The sequence below is a fragment of the Nerophis lumbriciformis genome, linkage group LG37 (assembly GCF_033978685.3).
Source record: "Nerophis lumbriciformis linkage group LG37, RoL_Nlum_v2.1, whole genome shotgun sequence".
Classification (NCBI taxonomy): domain Eukaryota; kingdom Metazoa; phylum Chordata; class Actinopteri; order Syngnathiformes; family Syngnathidae; genus Nerophis; species Nerophis lumbriciformis.
This window is the reverse complement of record NC_084584.2, coordinates 7,742,753-7,766,066: the sequence shown is the minus strand read 5'-3', so window position 1 is coordinate 7,766,066 and position 23,314 is coordinate 7,742,753. Positions and strand designations below refer to the sequence as shown.

At 42.2% G+C, this 23,314-nt stretch overlaps 2 protein-coding genes across 3 annotated transcripts in view; both read left to right on the top strand.

The window, feature by feature from the left end:
* Positions 1–346: 346 nt before the first annotated feature.
* Positions 347–1,885, top strand: LOC133577263 (regulator of G-protein signaling 13-like). Its single transcript, XM_061930933.2, has 5 exons — positions 347–504; positions 569–628; positions 704–765; positions 852–1,018; positions 1,091–1,885. The coding sequence occupies exons 1-5, from the start codon at positions 395–397 to the stop codon at positions 1,274–1,276; spliced, it is 585 nt and encodes a 194-aa protein (XP_061786917.2). The 5' UTR covers positions 347–394; the 3' UTR covers positions 1,277–1,885.
* Positions 1,886–11,061: 9,176 nt separating this feature from the next.
* Positions 11,062–23,314, top strand: part of ro60 (Ro60, Y RNA binding protein) — a 48,058-nt gene continuing 35,805 nt past the window's right edge. Inside the window, exon 1 of one of the 2 annotated variants that reach the window (XM_061930896.2) lies at positions 11,062–11,233. The gene's annotated coding sequence lies outside the window, so the exon portion shown is untranslated. Of the gene's footprint in view, positions 11,239–23,314 lie in introns of both variants that reach the window. The other variant, XM_061930895.2, reaches the window with a different exon arrangement.

The following is a 23,314-nucleotide window of genomic DNA, read 5'->3' as shown; positions in this document are numbered from 1 at the left end:
GTCTCTCATAGTAGAAGTGTACCTACGATGAAAATGAGGAAAGTTAGATTTTGAAGACTTTTACCCTAACTTGATGACTTCATGATATACTTTCCAAAACACCTGCTCTTGGAGTCTGCTCTTTGTAGTGACAAAGGTTGTCTTATCTGCTTACCACTGTCTCATTTGCATGACCAGACGAGACGTGCGTCTATGTCAGCAGCTTTCAGTCGTCTCTGCAGTCATTTCCGTTATGCTCCACTTCCTCTTCTTCTCTGTGGTTAGCCCCAACAACGTATCAGTGACGCCTATTGCCTCAGCCTCTTGTATAAAAGTTTCCGTCGCTTCACCAAACGGTTGCGGAGCCGGACGGTGTCACTTGACTCGCTGAAAACGGTGCAACGTACGTAAAAAGATGTGCACGGAAATGCCAAAATCTGCATCGATGCAATGCCGCGTGTCGCGTGCAGGCTCATCGCCCCCGAGAGAGATGCTCCTTGGCGGGGACACACCAGCAACAGAGAGGTGAGTCACTTCCAGTGCTAGCATGGAACCGTGACCAATCAAGGTTGTTGATCTGTGTGGACAGAGAAAGAAACGTCAAGTTTCGACTTCAATGCAGATCATCTAAAGCATCCGGCACTGAGGGGTAGGTACATCAAACCTCAAGGATGGTCAGGAAATGGACATACTAATGAGTTTTTACCATTCCCACTCTTTGAAGACTTTGTTTTGAAGAACTGTCCCAGTGGTCACAATCCCTGGAGAGACTCATGGCATCAAAGTGTAAGCAAAGCCTTCAACATGTCAAGACTGGTCCGTGCTTGTTCTTCCTTTGCACGTCCTGTAACCTGGACCTGTTTTCTGATCAGATGGAATGAAGATATTCCAGGCTTTCCTGAAGTCCGAGTTCAGCGACGAAAACATGGAGTTTTGGCTGGTGTGCGAGGAATACAAGAAAATCAGGTCCTCGTTCAGGACGACATGCAGGGCTAAAAAGATCTTCAAACGTTACATCCAGGCCGAGGCACCGAGAGAGGTGTGCACACCTGCGGCAGTTGGAAGGAAGACGGTAGTAACTGTGGTTTAAACCTGCGTGTGTGTCTTCCAGATCAACATTGATCACAAGACCAGGGAGCTGATCCGACGCAGCCTTAAGTCGGGTGGCACAGGGTGCTTTGATGAGGCCCAGAGGATGGTCTACGGACTAATGGAGAGGGATTCCTACCCCCGATTCTTACAGTCAGACGTATACCAGACTTTTCTGGAATCTGTTTCCAAATCCGTGGCAATGTGAAGACCTTACATGCCAGTTTTGTTTGACTCGAGACCGTGGACACTCCCAGAAGGGAGCTGAGCCTCCATTCAGTGGGAACTGCGGAGCAAAATGATGTATCACACCAAAAACATGATCTTTGTAGGCGGGACTGTAACCAACAGAGCACTTCTGTGGTAAGTACTTGTTCAGAACCAGCTGGGGTGATACACATGAACGTGTGCGGGAGTTGACCACCAAACCGAAGACAAACGATCCTAAGATCTTGGAGACACATCCAGAAATGATCCTGACCAAAGATGCATTCTTCTGTATGAACACTCACCTTTTCACCTGCCAAGCCTTGCAGGAGTCAGTCAGTGTTTGCAAAGATACAATTGCTCATCACTCATGTGGCGTAGCACACCCTGGAAGATCTTCCCAATAGTCTCTTACCATATTTCAAGGCAGATTATTTGATGCATTGTGTTGTGTAGGCTGCCTACTTTGCTTCAAGTTCCAAAATATAACAAGAACTAATGTTGCCTCAGTAAGGAAAGCAGCCATTGGCTGTCCTCAAAGTCGCCAGATGACAGCATGGCTTCATTTGCATAATTTAGGAGAGAGAAATAAAGTTTTTTTTACCTGCAATGGTAAATGTTAAGACTGTCTGTCCAATTGTATCAAAACACTACAGGACCGTGATGTCACAAACGCACCGATCCATTGACTGGCTCATTAGCATGAACCTACACAAAGAGATTGGGACGTTGCAGTTATTTATTTGAACTGTGAATGAAAACATTTACATTTACATTTCGCTCTGTAAACCAAGAAAGCTTCTGACTGCATCTGGGAAGATGTGACCTTTGCAAACCAGTCGAGTCTTTCAAGTGAACGACGAGAAGCGATCTGCAATCCTCATTTCTTCGTTTGAGAGACGTTATTTATGTCTCTCAGAATCAGATTCCAGGCGGATCGGTGCGGCGTCTTCAGTAATGCGGACGCTGTATCGATCCGTTGTGGTGAAGAAGGAGCTGAGCCGGAAGGCAAAGCTCTCAATTTACCGGTCGATCTACGTTCCCATCCTCACCTATGGTCATGAGCTTTGGGTTATGACCGAAAGGACAAGATCACGGGTAAAAGCGGCCGAAATGAGTTTCCTCCGCCGGGTGGCGGGGCTCTCCCTTAGAGATAGGGTGAGAAGCTCTGTCATCCGGGGGGAGCTCAAAGTAAAGCCGCTGCTCCTCCACATCGAGAGGAGCCAGATGAGGTGGTTCGGGCATCTGGTCAGAATGCCACCCGAGCGCCTCCCTAGGGAGGTGTTTAGGGCACGTCCGACCGGTAGGAGGCCACGAGGAAGACCCAGGACACGTTGGGAAGACTATAGTCTCCCGGCTGGCCTGGGAACGCCTCGGGATCCCCCGGGAGGAGCTGGACGAAGTGGCTGGGGAGAGGGAAGTCTGGGCTTCCCTGCTTAAGCTGCTGCCCCCGCGACCCGACCTCGGATAAGCGGAAGAAGATGGATGGATGGATGGAGAATCAGATTCCCGATCAATATCAGCATTGTTGGCTTTATTTGAGCGAGTTTGAGTGGTCCACGTGAAATATGCACACGCTCACGCAGATAGTTAACTTAGGGGAGGAGTTTTACTGAGCACCTGAACCCACTGGAGTCTTTCAGCCGCTGTATGTAGACTTTGAAATGTTTTACTGAGCACCTGAACCCACCGGAGTCTTTCAGCCGCTGTATGTAGACTTTGAAAGCACTTCTGCCGGTTAATGACCTCACTGTCAAAGAACCAGGAAATGGTACCACCGTGTGGAATATTTATTCAAACAAAAGATTAGAATATTATGAATATTTCAAAATGGTTCTCTGTATTGGTGTAAAGTAAATATTTTGACCAAACGTTTAGCTTATTACTGCCCCACGTGGTTGGTTATGGTTATGGTCTCATTTATTTACAACATGTAAACAACGTGATGCATCATATAATCAGAGGTGGGTAGAGTAGCCAGAAATTGTACTCAAGTAAGAGTACTGTTACTTTAGAGATTTATTACTCAAGTAAAAGTAAGGAGTAGTCACCCAAATATTTACTTGAGTAAAAGTAAAAAGTATGTTGTGAAAAAACTACTCAAGTACTGAGTAACTGATGAGTAACATATACACACATATATATATATATATATATATATATATATATATACACATACAGTATATATATATATATATATACACATATATATATACATACATTGATATATACAGTATATAATTTATATTTATTTATTTTGCCGTTTTTGTTTACATGTTAAAGGTGTTTTTATGAATATACATGCATGTTTAACACATAGATTCCTTTCTTTCATGTTGACAAGAATATAAGTTGGTGTATTACCTGATTCTGATGACTTGCATTGATTGTAATCAGACAGTAGTGATGATAACGTCCACGTTTTCAAATGGAGGAGAAAAAAAGTTCCTCCTTTCTGTCTAATACAGGGGTCGGCAACCCAAAATGTTGAAAGAGCCTTATTGGACCAAAAATACAAAAACAAATCTGTCTGGAGCCGCAAAAAATTAAAAGTCATATTACATACAGATAGTGTGTCATGAGATATAAATTGAATTAATATGACTTAAAGGAAACTAAATGACCTCAAATATAGCTACAATTGAGGCATAATGATGCAATATGTACATATAGCTAGCCTAAATAGCATGTTAGCATCGATTAGCTCGCAGTCATGCAGTGACCAAATATGTCTGATTAGCACTCCACACAAGTCAATAACATCAACAAAACTCACCTTTGTGGATTCATGCACAACGTTAAAAGTTTGGTGGACAACATGAGACAGAAAAAGAAGTGGCATAAAACACGTCCTAGAAAGTCGCAGAAAAATATACATGTAAACAAACTAAGGTGAGTTCAAGGACTGCCAAAATTAGTAGGACAAAACGGCGCTCGCCAAATACTCTAATCAGTGAAGCATGATTAATATAAACAGTGTGCTTTATAACAATTAGGGAGGTTTGTGTCATGTTTGTCCTCCTACAGAAACCATATTAAAACAAAAAATATATTTTTTTCCCCTCAACTTTTTCCATTATTCATACATTTTTGAAAAAGCTCCAGAGAGCCACTAGGGCGGCGCTAAAGAGCCGCATGCGGCTCTAGAGACGCGGGTTGCCGACCCCTGGTCTAATACCACATGAAAGTGGTTGGTTTTTGGCTTCTTATTTGTCCAGCTTCCATATTCGTTTTTATACACTTTACAAGAAATACATTGGCGGCAAACTCCGTCGCTTGCTAGCTTGCTAGCTTGTTTGCGCTGGCTTTCGGAGACTCTTATTTTGAAAGAGCAGGCGCGATGGAGCGGCACTTTTATTGTGAAGACAGGAACTGTGCAGTCAGTCTTTAGGCTTTTGACGGGATGTAAGGTTGAAATAAAAAAGGGTCTTTTTTTCCTTCACACTTTTGATTGATTGATTGGAACTTTTATTAGTAGATTGCACAGTACAGTATATATTCCGTACAATTGACCACTAAATGGTAACACCCCAATAAGTTTTTCAACTTGTTTAAGTCAGGTCATGTGACCACCTTGCTCTGTTTGATTGGTCCAACGTCACCAGTGACTGCATCTGATTGGTGGAACGGAGTGAACGTCACCAGTGACTGTATTTGTTGAAACGCAGGCACTATGAAGGTCTGTCTCACAGACCAAAACAAACAAAGCGTGCATTAACAGATCGATAAAAATTAGTAGCGAGTAGCGAGCTGAATGTAGATAAAAGTAGCGGAGTAAACGTAGCGTTTCTTCTCTATAAATATACTCAAGTAAAAGTAAAAGTATGTTGCATTAAAACTACTCTTAGAAGTACAATTTATCCCAAAAGTTACTCAAGTAGATGTAACGGAGTAAATGTAGCGCGTTACTACCCACCTCTGCATATAATAATCTCTGTACAACATGTAAACAACGTGATGCATCATATAATAATCTCTGTACAACATGTAAACAACGTGATGTATTATTATAACTCATCTTTTTGTAACACAGTCAGTGAATAAGTCTACTTCTGTCATTATTGCATCCTATTTCTGCACAATTACTCTTTTTTGTTAGCGTGTCTCAGATTAGCATGCTAATGTTTTATGCTGTTTTTTTTTTTTTTTTGCTACTTTCTATGTCTACACCAACAAATATTGCATTTTGGTATTTCTTCTTACCCGGGTCATGTGCAAGCTTCTTAACGTTAGCGTGCTGGTATGCTAACGTTAGCATGGCAACGTTTCCAGCTAATATTACACCTTCGAGTCATTTAACTTGGAATGTGGCACATGTTAACTGTTAGTGTGCTAACGTTAGCATGCTAACATCAAAGTGCTAGCTTTTTAAAAATAATTGTACACTTAGTCTAATTCCGCAGCCACACACCTTACAGTAATATAACTTGCTGTTTGAAACATGCTAACTGTATGCATGTTTCTGTTAGCATGCTAACATTGAAGTGCTAGCTTTTTGAGCTAATTCTGCTACAGATTCCCCTAGAGTCATATAACTTGGTATGTGACATTCACTGCTAGCATGCTAGCATACTAACATTAACATGCTAACTTTTTTTTCAAAGTTGACACTTTTTTTCCGTAATTCCACAGCCGTACACCTTACAGTAGCGAGCAGTAGACAACATGAAGTGATTTTTGGTCCACATCTTCATTATAGAAATATTTCTTGCCACTTCATGAAGTTTCCACTTCATTTTATCGTCTATTATTTTACCCAAAAATTTGATTTGTTTCACCCATTAATGTCTACTTGGTCTATTTGTATTTAGGTTTGACTTTCTACTGTTAGCGAAAAGCATTATTTTCGCTTGACTGAGATTCTGTTTTTATCAAGTGATTGATTCCTTGATGAAAACAAGTCACTTAAAATCATACTTGCCAACCCTCCCGGATTTTCCGGGAGGCTCCCGAAATTCAGCGCCTCTCCCGAAAACCTCCCGGGACAAATTTTCTCCCGAAAATCTCCCGAAATGCAGGCGGAGCTGGAGGCCACGCCCCCTCCAGCTCCATGCGGACCTGAGTGACGTGTTGACAGCCTGTTCACAACATTGCCGTAAACAGCAATGTTGTGACACTTTTAAACAGGACAATACTGCCATCTACTGTACATGCATATGTGACCCACCCATAATGTGTCACATTTTTGTGTTGATTTATTTATTTTATTTTGTGGTTTGAATTCGTTTTTGGAGCTGTCATTCCACATTTATCAGTATTCACATTGGTCAGTAGGGGGCAGTAGGGCGTTTCTTCCCAATTGAATGCTATCACCTGCAGACCGGAAGTGTCTTGTCATTCTGATGAGAGCGACCAGTCTGTGAACAATTGAAACGTCCTGTGTGCTTTTTCCTCCTGTATAACAGGTTAGTTTTGGTGAATCAACTCACTGAATAATATCCATGTGATCTTTATAAGTTTAAGTACACATTCTGATGGTGGAGCCTAACTCTAAAGTGTTTGTGAGTTGTAGTTTGTATTTGTGAATGAATCCAGTGCACAGCTGCAGTAATCAATACAAAAAGGTGACGTGAGTGCGCAATGTTTATATAGGAACTTCTGATCCTAATTCAGACTCCCAAATTAGAGCTCCCGTTTTCTTATTGATTTTATAATGTATATTTGTATAATGTGTGTGTTCTGAAATAGTGACAGAGAATAGAACAAGGATGGCCTATTCAACCCTTAACTCAACAATGAGTAGATGAGTGTTGTGTGTGTATACAGTATGTGTAAATAAATGAACACTGAAATTCAAGTATTTCTTTATATATATATATATATATATATATATATATATATATATATATATATATATATATATATATATATATATATATATATATATATATATATAATTTAAAAAAAAAAATATATATATATATATATATAGCTAGAATTCACTGAAAGTCAAGTATTTCTTATATATATATATATCTTAACCACGCCCCACCCCCGACCACGCCCCCCACGCCCCACCTCCTGAAATCGAAGGTCTCAAGGTTGGCAAGTATGCTTAAAATGAAAACAAGTTACTTAAAACAATAAATAAATGTAAGTGCAGGTGCCGAAGAAGCAGTAGACTTCCACTGGAAACAAACATGGCTTGTCGCATTTCTGCTTGTCCGACATTGTCACTATTTATTTATCATTTCTGTTCACTACTTTTGTTTTACTTCTCTTTTTGAAACGGAGCTGTCCTGTGCTTTTTGTGTTGTGATTATGTATAAGTTGTGCCGCGTCTTCATTTTACCTCATTCTGGGTACGTGTTTGACGCTAGCAGTTAGCACTTGGAGTAGCTGTAATGTCTAACCTGAATTTCGGAAGATGTGTTTTCATACGCTATAATATCCAATGGCTTTTGGCATAAACCACCTGTGTCGATCCAAACGTGTGTGATCGGGTCAGAAAATTCCAAATGGTGTGGTTACGTGAAACATTTTTATTCCGGTTAGGTTTTTAACCCGGTAGCTACTGATGATGTGCTTGCCTCATTTGCATAATTGCTTGCAATGGATGCTACAGGAGAGAGGACTAACATTGGGGGAGAAAAAAAGGTGATTTTTCATTAAAAAAAACAAGTATGGTCAGAGATGTAAGTGAAATGTTCTGATATTGATCATTCATGAAGTCCGGAATGATCCAAACACAATAAAATGCACGTTGCAAGGCGTTAAGAGATATATTATCATGATGTATTTCCTTGATGAAAAGTCATTAAAGAAAAACACCAGCAGGCATCAAAACGCGTCACTTGGATTGATTTCAATCAGCCCTTTAAGTCATAAAATTATAAAAGGGTGTTGCTGTCTAGTATTCTTGTTCTTAGACGTTGATGCAGCGCCTTATTTCTCACAGGTGTTTATTATTTTTTTTGTGTTTGCATCTTCGCCACAAGGGTGTTCTAATGACCAGCAGGTATTATGCAGACTCGTCACACGCTGAATGGACTGCGCTCCTTTCTCTGCTCACTGAAGTGACACAATCCTCTGCTCCCAAGAAAATTCCAATATTCCAAAGTCAACTTTGTTCTAAGAAAAGTGAAGAGTTTGGGAACAACAGCAACTCAGCCACCAAGTGGTAGGCCACGTAAACTTACAGAGAGGTCAGCATAGTGCAAATAATTTCTGCACAGTCACTTGCTACAGAGCTCCAAACTTCATGTGACCTTCCAATTAGCCCACGTACAGAACGCAGAGAGCTTCATGGAATGGGTTTCCATGGCCGAGCACAAAGCAAGGTCCACAAAGACACGGATGACAGAGTCTGGTGTGGATGAACTTGACTGGCCTGCACAGAGTCCTGACCTGAACCCGATAGAACACTTGTGGGATGAGTTAGAACGGAGACTGAGAGCCAGGCCTTCTCCACCAACATCAGTGTGTGACCTCACCAATGCGCTTTTGGAAGAATGGTGGAAAATTGCTATAAACACACTCTGCAACCTTGTGGACAGCCTTCCCAGAAGAGTTGAAGCTGTAATAGCTGCAACATCAATGCGATGGCATTTCAACTTCATATGTGAGTCAAGGCAGGTGGCCAAATACTTTTGGCAATATAGTGTGTGTATATATATATATATATATATATATATATATATATATATATATATATATATATATATATATATATACATATATATATAATTTAATTATATATATTTATATATATATATACAGTATATATATATATATATATATATACATATATATATATATATATATATATATATATTAAAGTTAATGTACCCATGATTGTCACTGCTCCCCTCACCTCCTAGGGGGTGATCAAGGGTGATGGGTCATATTTATATATATCCATATATATATATATATATGTATATATATATATATATATATATATATATATATATATATATATTTTTTTTTTTTTTTTTTTTCTTTTTTTTTTTTCTAACCTTTAACCTATTCTGAAAAGGTTTCAATATAAATATTACACCCAATATTACGCTTTGAATCCAGAATCGCTTCTGAATCTAATCATCACCCGAGGAATCAGATCGAATCGTTCAGTGCCCAAAGATTCACAATCCTAGTGCTGATTAGGAGTGCACAGAAAACATTGTTTCACATCTGAATCGCAATTCTTAGTCAACCCGATTCTTAATTGAATCGTACATTTTTTTAAATCGTTTTTTTAGGCACAGGCTGTGATTGGATGTTGGGCGACAGCGTTGTTTGCCACTTTGAAGCGCGGACATATATATATATATATATATATATATATATATATATATATATATATATATATATATATATATATATATATATATATATATATATACATATTAGAGATGCGCGGTTTGCGGGCACAACCGCGGAGTCCGCGGATTATCCGCGGATCGGGCGGATGAAATTTAAAAAAATTAGATTTTATCCGCGGGTTGGGTCGGGTCGGGTCGGGCGGTTGAAATTAAAAAAAATTAGATTTTAAATAGATTCAGGCGGGTGGCAGTTAAACCAATTGGGAAATATATATACATAGTTAAATGTTGTTACCCACATACGAAAAACGAGCAGGCACCTGCAGCATATGCCACAACAGAAGAAAAAAAAGAAAAGAGATGGACACTTTTACGGAGCGGAGAAGGCTCCCTTCCCCCGAGAGGGCCCCACCGGGAGCCGTAGCTGAGGCGATCCGCGAGAAGGGCCCGACGCACGTCCAGAGTCACCACCGCGCCCACCGCACCGACACCCCGCCTCGTCCGCCTTCGCCGCGGCCGGCGTCACGCGCAGCAGGTAAGCAGCTTACCTGCCCGCCACCCCCGTGGCTGGGGGCTCGTAACAGGGGTCACTCCGCGCGCTCCGCCCGCGCAGCTTACCTGCCCGCCACCCCTGTTGCCGGGGGCGCGTAAAAGGGGTCACTCCGCGCGCAGTGCGCTCACGAAAGGGGTGGGGCTCACCCTGGTTGATATAGACAGCAGGACGGTGGCCATGGAAGTTGGAACCCGCTAAGGAGTGTGTAACAACCCACCTGCCGAATCAACTAGCCCTGAAAATGGATGGCGCTGGAGCGTCGGGCCCATACCCGGCCGTCGCCGGCAGCGAGACGCGCTTGGAGGTGCGCTCAGCGCGGCTCCCATATGATTGCGCACTGGTGTGCGTCTGGGTCGTGACAGCGTGGCACGCGAATGTCTGTGCTGCATTGGATCAGTCTCCTTTCTTTAACAGGCAAAAGCTTTATAACCTCACTAATGCCGTGCATCGTCTATATTAGATATATAACAACGGGCGGATGCGGTTCTGATCAAATGTTAGATCGGGTGGATTGCGGATGGTTGACGACTTTCTGATGCGGTTGCGGATGAAATAATTGCCTATCCGCGCATCTCTAATATATATATATATATATATATATATATATATATGCATATATCTTTCTGATTCTGATTTATTTATATGTATCTCATTTATATATATATATATATATATATATATATATATATATATATATATATATATATATATATATATATATATATATATATATATATATATAAATCATTTATTTACATGTATCATTTATTTTTATTTTGTTAGAAATTTGTGTTGTAGGTTACAAAGCTCATTATTATTAATTATTAGTATCAACCCATTCAGCCTTTTTCTCATTGCATTATGTCTCTATGCTCTCTTTTCTTACATGTTTACAGTTTTTTTTTTTGTTGGATTTTATTTCAACATATACTGCAGGCAAACACAACTCGCTCTGCGCGCCACAAATGGCCCTCGGGGGCCACACTTTGGACACCACCGTGCCCGCAGAAGCTCAATCAACAGCCATGGGGTGAGCGAGTGAACTCCATTTCCCACAATCCATTGCGGCACTACTTCTGTCTCCTTGGTTATGAGAGGGAGGCCGTCAACACTCAACAGACACATTGTAAAACCCGTCGCGGTAAGGTAAGTGTGGGCGTGTGTCCGTGGTGCTTTTCCTCGACAATATCAATCATAATAAACCCACTGTTTGGTCGCCAACACATGAAGTAAGTGTCGCTAACTTCAAAGTGGCGAGCTCCACATCCGGGAGAGCAGCTAATGTCCTGCTAGCAACACTTACAACCTTCTTAGCGATATAACTTCACACTTTACACCTTCTTAGTGGACACAAAGACGATATAACTTCACACTTTACGAGCATTATCAACCTTCTTAGTGGACACAAAGACGATATAACTTCACACTTTACGAGCATTATCAACCTTCTTAGTGGACACAAAGACGATATAACTTCACACTTTACGAGCATTATCAAGCAACGGTGCGTTTCTTTCATGTGTCAGAGAGCTAACACATCAAAGTCTCCACTAGCTTAGCATAGTGCTAACATTAACAGAGTCAACAAAGTCCAGTTGACGTTGTGTACGTATACTTTGTCTTTGTAGGGCCCTTAACCCTATACTTTGTCTTTGTAGGGCCCTTAACCCTATACTTTGTATTTGTAGGGCCCTTAACCCTATACTTTGACTTTGTAGGGCCCTTAATCTCTTTGTAGGGCCCTTAACCGTATACTTTGACTTTGTAGGACCCTTAATCTCTTTGTAGGGCCCTTGACCGTATACTTTGTCTTTGTAGGGCCCTTAGTCGTAGACTTTGTATTTGTAGGGCCCTTAATCATATACTTTGTCTTTGTAGGGCCCTTAATTGTAGATTTTGTATTTGTAGGGCCCTTAACCCTATACTTTGTCTTTGTAGGGCCCTTAACCCTATACATTGACTTTGTAGGGCCATTAATCTCTTTGTAGGGCCCTTAACCGTATACTTTGACTTTGTAGGACCCTTCATCTCTTTGTAGGGCCCTTAACCGTATACTTTGTCTTTGTAGGGCCCTTAATTGTAGACTTTGTATTTGTAGGGCCCTTAATCGTATACTTTGTCTTCGTAAGGCCCTTAATCGTAGACTTTGTATTTGTAGGGCCCTTAACCCTATACTTTGACTTTGTAGGGCCCTTAACCCTATACTTTGACTTTGTAGGGCCCTTAACCCTATACTTTGTCTTTGTAGGGCCCTTAACCCTATACTTTGACTTTGTAGGGCCCTTAAACTCTTTGTAGGGCCCTTAACCGTATACTTTGTCTTTGTAGGACCCTTAATTTCTTTGTAGGGCCCTTAACCGTATACTTTGTCTTTGTAGGGCCCTTAATCGTAGACTTTGTATTTGTAGGGCCCTTAATCGTATACTTTGTCTTTGTAGGGCCCTTAATTGTAGACTTTGTATTTGTAGGGCCCTTAACCCTATACTTTGTCTTTGTAGGGCCCTTAACCCTATACTTTGACTTTGTAGGGCCCTTAATCTCTTTGTAGGGCCCTTAACCGTATACTTTGTCTTTGTAGGACCCTTAATCTCTTTGTAGGGCCCTTAATCGTATACTTTGTCTTCGTAAGGCCCTTAATTGTAGACTTTGTATTTGTAGGGCCCTTAACCCTATACTTTGTATTTGTAGGGCCCTTAACCCTATACTTTGTATTTGTAGGGCCCTTAACCCTATACTTTGTCTTTGTAGGGCCTTTAACCCTATACTTTGTCTTTGTAGGACCCTTAATCTCTTTGTAGGGCCCTTAACCGTATACTTTGTCTTTGTAGGGCCCTTAATCGTAGACTTTGTATTTGTAGGGCCTTTAATCGTATACTTTGTCATTGTAGGGCCCTTAATTGTAGACTTTGTATTTGTAGGGCCCTTAATCGTATACTTTGTCTTCGTAAGGCCCTTAATCGTAGACTTTGTATTTGTAGGGCCCTTAACCCTATACTTTGTATTTGTAGGGCCCTTAACCCTATACTTTGACTTTGTAGGGCCCTTAATCTCTTTGTAGGGCCCTTAACCGTATACTTTGTCTTTGTAGGACCCTTAATCTCTTTGTAGGGCCCTTAACCGTATACTTTGTCTTTGTAGGGCCCTTAATCGTAGACTTTGTATTTGTAGGGCCCTTAATCGTATACTTTGTCTTTGTAGGGCCCTTAATTGTAGACTTTGTATTTGTAGGGCCCTTAACCCTATACTTTGTCTTTGTAGGGCCCTTAACCCTATACTTTGACTTTGTAGGGCCCTTAATCTCTTTGTAGGGCCCTTAACCGTATACTTTGACTTTGTAGGACCCTTAATCTCTTTGTAGGGCCCTTAACCGTATACTTTGTCTTTGTAGGGCCCTTAACCGTATACTTTGTCTTTGTAGGGCCCTTAGTCGTAGACTTTGTATTTGTAGGGCCCTTAATCGTATACTTTGTCTTTGTAGGGCCCTTAATTGTAGCCTTTGTATTTGTAGGGCCCTTAATCGTATACTTTGTCTTCGTAAGGCCCTTAATCGTAGACTTTGTATTTGTAGGGCCCTTAACCCTATACTTTGTCTTTGTAGGGCCCTTAACCCTATACTTTGTATTTGTAGGGCCCTTAACCCTATACTTTGACTTTGTAGGGCCCTTAACCGTATACTTTGTCTTTGTAGGACCCTTAATCTCTTTGTAGGGCCCTTAACCGTATACTTTGTCTTTGTAGGGCCCTTAATTGTAGACTTTGTATTTGTAGGGCCCTTAATCGTATACTTTGTCTTCGTAAGGCCCTTAATCGTAGACTTTGTATTTGTAGGGCCCTTAACCCTATACTTTGTATTTGTAGGGCCCTTAACCCTATACTTTGTCTTTGTAGGGCCCTTAACCCTATACTTTGTCTTTGTAGGACCCTTAATCTCTTTGTAGGGCCCTTAACCGTATACTTTGTCTTTGTAGGGCCCTTAATCGTAGACTTTGTATTTGTAGGGCCTTTAATCGTATACTTTGTCTTTGTAGGGCCCTTAATTGTAGACTTTGTATTTGTAGGGCCCTTAATCGTATACTTTGTCTTCGTAAGGCCCTTAATCGTAGACTTTGTATTTGTAGGGCCCTTAACCCTATACTTTGTATTTGTAGGGCCCTTAACCCTATACTTTGTATTTGTAGGGCCCTTAACCCTATACTTTGTCTTTGTAGGGCCCTTAACCCTATACTTTGTCTTTGTAGGACCCTTAATCTCTTTGTAGGGCCCTTAACCGTATACTTTGTCTATGTAGGGCCCTTAACCGTATACTTTGTCTATGTAGGGCCCTTAATCATATACTTTGTCTTTGTAGGGCCCTTAATCGTATACTTTGTCTTTGTAGGGCCCTTAATTGTAGACTTTGTATTTGTAGGGCCCTTAATCGTATACTTTGTCTTCGTAAGGCCCTTAATCGTAGACTTTGTATTTGTAGGGCCCTTAATTGTAGACTTTGTATTTGTAGGGCCCTTAATCGTATACTTTGTCTTCGTAAGGCCCTTAATCGTAGACTTTGTATTTGTAGGGCCCTTAATCGTATACTTTGTCTTTGTAGTGTCACCGTGGCCCTTAATCAACTTTAATCTATTTTAGTCCACGCTCCGAGGCAACCTGTGGAGCATCAATCAATCAAAGTTTACTTATATAACCCTAAATCACCAGTGTCTCAAAGGGCTGCACAAGCCACAACCACATCCTGGGCTCAGATCCCACATCAGGGCAAGGAAAAACTCAAACTGTGAGAGTCCAGTCCATAGTGGATCTAACATAATAGTGTGAGAGTCCAGTCCATAGTGGATCTAACATAATAGTGTGAGAGTCCAGTCCATAGTGGATCTAACATAATAGTGAGAGTCCAGTCCATAGTGGATCTAACATAATAGTGTGAGAGTCCAGTCCATAGTGGATCTAACATAATAGTGAGAGTCCAGTCCATAGTGGATCTAACATAATAGTGTGAGAGTCCAGTCCATTGTGGATCTAACATAATAGTGTGAGAGTCCAGTCCATAGTGGATCTAACATAATAGTGAGAGTCCAGTCCATAGTGGATCTAACATAATAGTGTGAGAGTCCAGTCCATAGTGGATCTAACATAATAGTGAGAGTCCAGTCCATAGTGGATCTAACATAATAGTGTGAGAGTCCAGTCCATAGTGGATCTAACATTATAGTGAGAGTCCAGTCCATAGTGGATCTAACATAATAGTGAGAGTCCAGTCCATAGTGGATCTAACATAATAGTGTGAGAGTCCAGTCCATAGTGGATCTAACATAATAGTGTGAGAGTCCAGTCCATAGTGGATCTAACATAATAGTGAGAGTCCAGTCCATAGTGGATCTAACATAATAGTGTGAGAGTCCAGTCCATAGTGGATCTAACATAATAGTGAGAGTCCAGTCCATAGGGGATCTAACATAATAGTGTGAGAGTCCAGTCCATAGTGGATCTAACATAATAGTGTGAGAGTCCAGTCCATAGTGGATCTAACATAATAGTGTGAGAGTCCAGTCCATAGTGGATCTAACATAATAGTTAGAGTCTAGTCCATAGTGGATCTAACATAATAGTGTGAGAGTCCAGTCCATAGTGGATCTAACATAATAGTGAGAGTCCAGTCCATAGTGGATCTAACATAATAGTGTGAGAGTCCAGTCCATAGTGGATCTAACATAATAGTGTGAGAGTCCAGTCCATAGTGGATCTAACATAATAGTGTGAGAGTCCAGTCCATAGTGGATCTAACATAATAGTGAGAGTCCAGTCCATAGTGGATCTAACATAATAGTGAGAGTCCAGTCCATAGTGGATCTAACATAATAGTGTGAGAGTCCAGTCCATAGTGGATCTAACATAATAGTGTGAGAGTCCAGTCCATAGTGGATCTAACATAATAGTGTGAGAGTCCAGTCCATAGTGGATCTAACATAATAGTGAGAGTCCAGTCCATAGTTGATCTAACATAATAGTGTGAAAGTCCAGTCCATAGTGGATCTAACATAATAGTGTGAGAGTCCAGTCCATAGTGGATCTAACATAATAGTGTGAGAGTCCAGTCCATAGTGGATCTAACATAATAGTGAGAGTCCAGTCCCTAGTGGATCTAACATAATAGTGTGAGTCCAGTCCATAGTGGATCTAACATAATAGTGAGAGTCCAATCCATAGTGGATCTAACATAATAGTGTGAGAGTCCAGTCCATAGTGGATCTAACATAATAGTGTGAGAGTCCAGTCCATAGTGGATCTAACATAATAGTGAGAGTCCAGTCCATAGTGGATCTAACATAATAGTGTGAGAGTCCAGTCCATAGTGGATCTAACATAATAGTGTGAGAGTCCAGTCCATAGTGGATCTAACATAATAGTGAGAGTCCAGTCCATAGTGGATCTAACATAATAGTGTGAGAGTCCAGTCCATAGTGGATCTAACATAATAGTGAGAGTCCAGTCCATAGTGGATCTAACATAATAGTGTGAGAGTCCAGTCCATAGTGGATCTAACATAATAGTGTGAGAGTCCAGTCCATAATGGATCTAACATAATAGTGTGAGAGTCCAGTCCATAGTGGATCTAACATAATAGTGTGAGAGGCCAGTCCATAGTGGATCTAACATAATAGTGTGAGAGTCCAGTCCATTGTGGATCTAACATAATAGTGTGAGAGTCCAGTCCATAGTGGATCTAACATAATAGTGAGAGTCCAGTCCATAGTGGATCTAACATAATAGTGTGAGAGTCCAGTCCATAGTGGATCTAACATAATAGTGAGAGTCCAGTCCATAGTGGATCTAACATAATAGTGTGAGAGTCCAGTCCATAGTGGATCTAACATTATAGTGAGAGTCCAGTCCATAGTGGATCTAACATAATAGTGAGAGTCCAGTCCATAGTGGATCTAACATAATAGTGTGAGAGTCCAGTCCATAGTGGATCTAACATAATAGTGTGAGAGTCCAGTCCATAGTGGATCTAACATAATAGTGAGAGTCCAGTCCATAGTGGATCTAACATAATAGTGTGAGAGTCCAGTCCATAGTGGATCTAACATAATAGTGAGAGTCCAGTCCATAGGGGATCTAACATAATAGTGTGAGAGTCCAGTCCATAGTGGATCTAACATAATAGTGTGAGAGTCCAGTCCATAGTGGATCTAACATAATAGTGTGAGAGTCCAGTCCATAGTGGATCTAACATAATAGTTAGAGTCCAGTCCATAGTGGATCTAACATAATAGTGTGAGAGTCCAGTCCATAGTGGATCTAACATAATAGTGAGAGTCCAGTCCATAGTGGATCTAACATAATAGTGTGAGAGTCCAGTCCATAGTGGATCTAACATAATAGTGTGAGAGTCCAGTCCATAGTGGATCTAACATAATAGTGTGAGAGTCCAGTCCATAGTGGATCTAACATAATAGTGAGAGTCCAGTCCATAGTGGATCTAACATAATAGTGAGAGTCCAGTCCATAGTGGATCTAACATAATAGTGTGAGAGTCCAGTCCATAGTGGATCTAACATAATAGTGTGAGAGTCCAGTCCATAGTGGATCTAACATAATAGTGTGAGAGTCCAGTCCATAGTGGATCTAACATAATAGTGAGAGTCCAGTCCATAGTTGATCTAACATAATAGTGTGAGAGTCCAGTCCATAGTGGATCTATCATAATAGTGTGAGAGTCCAGTCCATAGTGGATCTAACATAATAGTGTGAGAGTCCAGTCCATAGTGGATCTAACATAATAGTGAGAGTCCAGTCCCTAGTGGATCTAACATAATAGTGTGAGTCCAGTCCATAGTGGATCTAACATAATAGTGAGAGTCCAATCCATAGTGGATCTAACATAATAGTGTGAGAGTCCAGTCCATAGTGGATCTAACATAATAGTGTGAGAGTCCAGTCCATAGTGGATCTAACATAATAGTGAGAGTCCAGTCCATAGTGGATCTAACATAATAGTGTGAGAGTCCAGTCCATAGTGGATCTAACATAATAGTGTGAGAGTCCAGTCCATAGTGGATCTAACATAATAGTGAGAGTCCAGTCCATAGTGGATCTAACATAATAGTGTGAGAGTCCAGTCCATAGTGGATCTAACATAATAGTGAGAGTCCAGTCCATAGTGGATCTAACATAATAGTGTGAGAGTCCAGTCCATAGTGGATCTAACATAATAGTGTGAGAGTCCAGTCCATAATGGATCTAACATAATAGTGTGAGAGTCCAGTCCATAGTGGATCTAACATAATAGTGTGAGAGTCCAGTCCATAGTGGATCTAACATAATAGTGTGAGAGTCCAGTCCATAGTGGATCTAACATAATAGTGTGAGAGTCCAGTCCATAGTGGATCTAACATAATAGTGTGAGAGTCCAGTCCATAGTGGATCTAACATAATAGTGTGAGAGTCCAGTCCATAGTGGATCTAACATAATAGTGAGAGTCCAGTCCATAGTGGATCTAACATAATAGTGTGAGAGTCCAGTCCATAGTGGATCTAACATAATAGTGTGAGAGTCCAGTCCATAGTGGATCTAACATAATAGTGTGAGAGTCCAGTCCATAGTGGATCTAACATAATAGTGAGAGTCCAGTCCATAGTTGATCTAACATAATAGTGTGAGAGTCCAGTCCATAGTGGATCTAACATAATAGTGTGAGAGTCCAGTCCATAGTGGATCTAACATAATAGTGTGAGAGTCCAGTCCATAGTGGATCTAACATAATAGTGAGAGTCCAGTCCCTAGTGGATCTAACATAATAGTGTGAGTCCAGTCCATAGTGGATCTAACATAATAGTGAGAGTCCAATCCATAGTGGATCTAACATAATAGTGTGAGAGTCCAGTCCATAGTGGATCTAACATAATAGTGTGAGAGTCCAGTCCATAGTGGATCTAACATAATAGTGAGAGTCCAGTCCATAGTGGATCTAACATAATAGTGTGAGAGTCCAGTCCATAGTGGATCTAACATAATAGTGAGAGTCCAGTCCATAGTGGATCTAACATAATAGTGTGAGAGTCCAGTCCATAGTGGATCTAACATAATAGTGTGAGAGTCCAGTCCATAGTGGATCTAACATAATAGTGTGAGAGTCCAGTCCATAGTGGATCTAACATAATAGTGTGAGAGTCCAGTCCATAGTGGATCTAACATAATAGTGTGAGAGTCCAGTCCATAGTGGATCTAACATAATAGTGAGAGTCCAGTCCATAGTGGATCTAACATAATAGTGTGAGAGTCCAGTCCATAGTGGATCTAACATAATAGCGAGAGTCCAGTCCATAGTGGATCTAACATAATAGTGTGAGAGTCCAGTCCATAGTGGATCTAACATAATAGTGTGAAGAGTCAAGTCCATAGTGGATCTAACATAATAGTGTGAGAGTCCAGTCCATAGTGGATCTAACATAATAGTGAGAGTCCAGTCCATAGTGGATCTAACATAATAGTGTGAGAGTCCAGTCCATAGTGGATCTAACATAATAGTGAGAGTCCAGTTCATAGTGGATCTAACATATTAGTGTGAGAGTCCAGTCCATAGTGGATCTAACATAATAGTGTGAGAGTCCAGTCCATTGTTTAATTTCATTAAGACACGCCTCCAAGTGATTGTTTAGTGTCATCAAGACACGCCTCTAGGTGACTACAATCCGGGATTGTTTAGTGTCATCAAGACACGCCTCTAGGTGACTACAATCCGGGTGTTGGTGATGTTTAGGGGCATGTAGAGTTGGGTGTCATCATCATAAGAGTGATGTCACCTAGCGGCAGGCAGCATGTAGAGTTTGGTGTCATCATCATAAGAGTGATGTCACCCAGCGGCAGGCAGCATGTCGAGTTGGGTGTCATCATCATAAGAGTGATGTCACCTAGCGGCAGGCAGCATGTAGAGTTGGGTGTCATCATCATAAGAGTGATGTCACCTAGCGGCAGGCAGCATGTAGAGTTGGGTGTCATCATCATAAGAGTGATGTCACCTAGCAGGAGGCAGCATGTAGAGTTGTGTGTCATCATCATAAGAGTGATGTCACCTAGTGGCAGGCAGCATGTAGAGTTGGGTGTCATCATCATAAGAGTGATGTCACCTAGCAGGAGGCAGCATGTAGAGTTGTGTGTCATCATCATAAGAGTGATGTCACCTAGCAGCATGTAGAGTTGGGTGTCATCATCATAAGAGTGATGTCACCTAGCGGCAGGCAGCATGTAGAGTTGGGTGTCATCATCATAAGAGTGATGTCACCTAGCGGCAGGCAGCATGTAGAGTTGGGTGTCATCATCATAAGAGTGATGTCACCTAGCGGCAGGCAGCATGTAGAGTTGGGTGTCATCATCATAAGAGTGATGTCACCTAGCGGCAGGCAGCATGTAGAGTTGGGTGTCATCATCATAAGAGTGATGTCACCTAGCAGCATGTAGAGTTGGGTGTCATCATCATAAGAGTGATGTCACCTAGCGGCAGGCAGCATGTAGAGTTGGGTGTCATCATCATAAGAGTGATGTCACCTAGCGGCAGGCAGCATGTCGAGTTGGGTGTCATCATCATAAGAGTGATGTCACCTAGCGGCAGGCAGCATGTCGAGTTGGGTGTCATCATCATAAGAGTGATGTCACCTAGCGGCAGGCAGCATGTAGAGTTGGGTGTCATCATCATAAGAGTGATGCCACCTAGCGGCAGGCAGCATGTAGAGTTGGGTGTCATCATCATAAGAGTGATGTCACCTAGCAGGAGGCAGCATGTAGAGTTGGGTGTCATCATCATAAGAGTGATGTCACCTAGCGGCAGGCAGCATGTAGAGTTGGGTGTCATCATCATAAGAGTGATGTCACCTAGCGGCAGGCAGCATGTAGAGTTGGGTGTCATCATCATAAGAGTGATGTCACCTAGCGGCAGGCAGCATGTAGAGTTGGGTGTCATCATCATAAGAGTGATGTCACCCAGCGGCAGGCAGCATGTCGAGTTGGGTGTCATCATCATAAGAGTGATGTCACCCAGCGGCAGGCAGCATGTCGAGTTGGGTGTCATCATCATAAGAGTGATGTCACCTAGTGGCAGGCAGCATGTAGAGTTGGGTGTCATCATCATAAGAGTGATGTCACCCAGCGGCAGGCAGCATGTAGAGTTGGGTGTCATCATCATAAGAGTGATGTCACCCAGCGGCAGGCAGCATGTAGAGTTGGGTGTCATCATCATAAGAGTGATGTCACCTAGCGGCAGGCAGCATGTAGAGTTGGGTGTCATCATCATAAGAGTGATGTCACCTAGCGGCAGGCAGCATGTAGAGTTGGGTGTCATCATCATAAGAGTGATGTCACCTAGCGGCAGGCAGCATGTAGAGTTGGGTGTCATCATCATAAGAGTGATGTCACCCAGCGGGAGGCAGCATGTAGAGTTGGGTGTCATCATAAGAGTGATGTCACCCAGCGGCAGGCAGCATGTAGAGTTGGGTGTCATCATCATAAGAGTGATGTCACCCAGCGGCAGGCAGCATGTAGAGTTGGGTGTCATCATCATAAGAGTGATGTCACCTAGCGGCAGGCAGCATGTAGAGTTGGGTGTCATCATCATAAGAGTGATGTCACCTAGCGGCAGGCAGCATGTAGAGTTGGGTGTCATCATCATAAGAGTGATGTCACCTATTGGCAGGCAGCATGTAGAGTTGGGTGTCATCATCATAAGAGTGATGTCACCTAGCGGCAGGCAGCATGTCGAGTTGGGTGTCATCATCATAAGAGTGATGTCACCCAGCGGCAGGCAGCATGTCGAGTTGGGTGTCATCATCATAAGAGTGATGTCACCTAGCGGCAGGCAGCATGTCGAGTTGGGTGTCATCATCATAAGAGTGATGTCACCCAGCGGCAGGCAGCATGTCGAGTTGGGTGTCATCATCATAAGAGTGATGTCACCTAGCGGCAGGCAGCATGTAGAGTTGGGTGTCATCATCATAAGAGTGATGTCACCTAGCGGCAGGCAGCATGTCGAGTTGGGTGTCATCATCATAAGAGTGATGTCACCCAGCGGCAGGCAGCATGTCGAGTTGGGTGTCATCATCATAAGAGTGATGTCACCTAGCGGCAGGCAGCATGTCGAGTTGGGTGTCATCATCATAAGAGTGATGTCACCTAGCGGCAGGCAGCATGTCGAGTTGGGTGTCATCATCATAAGAGTGATGTCACCTAGCGGCAGGCAGCATGAAGAGTTGGGTGTCATCATCATAAGAGTGATGTCACCTAACGGCAGGCAGCATGTAGAGTTGGGTGTCATCATCATAAGAGTGATGTCACCTAGCGGCAGGCAGCATGTAGAGTTGGGTGTCATCATCATAAGAGTGATGTCACCTAGTAGCAGGCAGCATGTAGAGTTGGGTGTCATCATCATAAGAGTGATGCCACCTAGCGGCAGGCAGCATGTAGAGTTGGGTGTCATCATAAGAGTGATGTCACCTAGCGGCAGGCAGCATGTAGAGTTGGGTGTCATCATCATAAGAGTGATGTCACCTAGTGGCAGGCAGCATGTAGAGTTGTGTGTCATCATCATAAGAGTGATGTCACCTAGCGGCAGGCAGCATGTAGAGTTGTGTGTCATCATCATAAGAGTGATGTCACCTAGCGGCAGGCAGCATGTCGAGTTGGGTGTCATCATCATAAGAGTGATGTCACCCAGCGGCAGGCAGCATGTCGAGTTGGGTGTCATCATCATAAGAGTGATGCCACCTAGCGGCAGGCAGCATGTAGAGTTGGGTGTCATCATCATAAGAGTGATGTCACCTAGCGGCAGGCAGCATGTAGATTTGGGTGTCATCATCATAAGAGTGATGTCACCTAGCGGCAGGCAGCATGTAGAGTTGGGTGTCATCATCATAAGAGTGATGTCACCTAGCGGCAGGCAGCATGTAGAGTTGGGTGTCATCATCATAAGAGTGATGTCACCTAGCGGCAGGCAGCATGTAGAGTTGGGTGTCATCATCATAAGAGTGATGTCACCTAGCGGCAGGCAGCATGTAGAGTTGGGTGTCATCATCATAAGAGTGATGTCACCCAGCGGCAGGCAGCATGTAGAGTTGGGTGTCATCATCATAAGAGTGATGTCACCCAGCGGCAGGCAGCATGTAGAGTTGGGTGTCATCATCATAAGAGTGATGTCACCCAGCGGCAGGCAGCATGTAGAGTTGGGTGTCATCATCA

Excerpts from the sequence above, each read along its gene's own strand:
- LOC133577263 (XM_061930933.2), top strand. The coding sequence starts at position 395 with ATGTGCACGGAAATGCCAAAATCTGCATCGATGCAATGCCGCGTGTCG. Across the intron at positions 505-568 it reads GACACACCAGCAACAGAGAG|AGAAAGAAACGTCAAGTTTC; the intron begins GTGAGTCACTTC and ends CTGTGTGGACAG. Across the intron at positions 766-851 it reads GAGACTCATGGCATCAAAGT|ATGGAATGAAGATATTCCAG; the intron begins GTAAGCAAAGCC and ends TTTTCTGATCAG.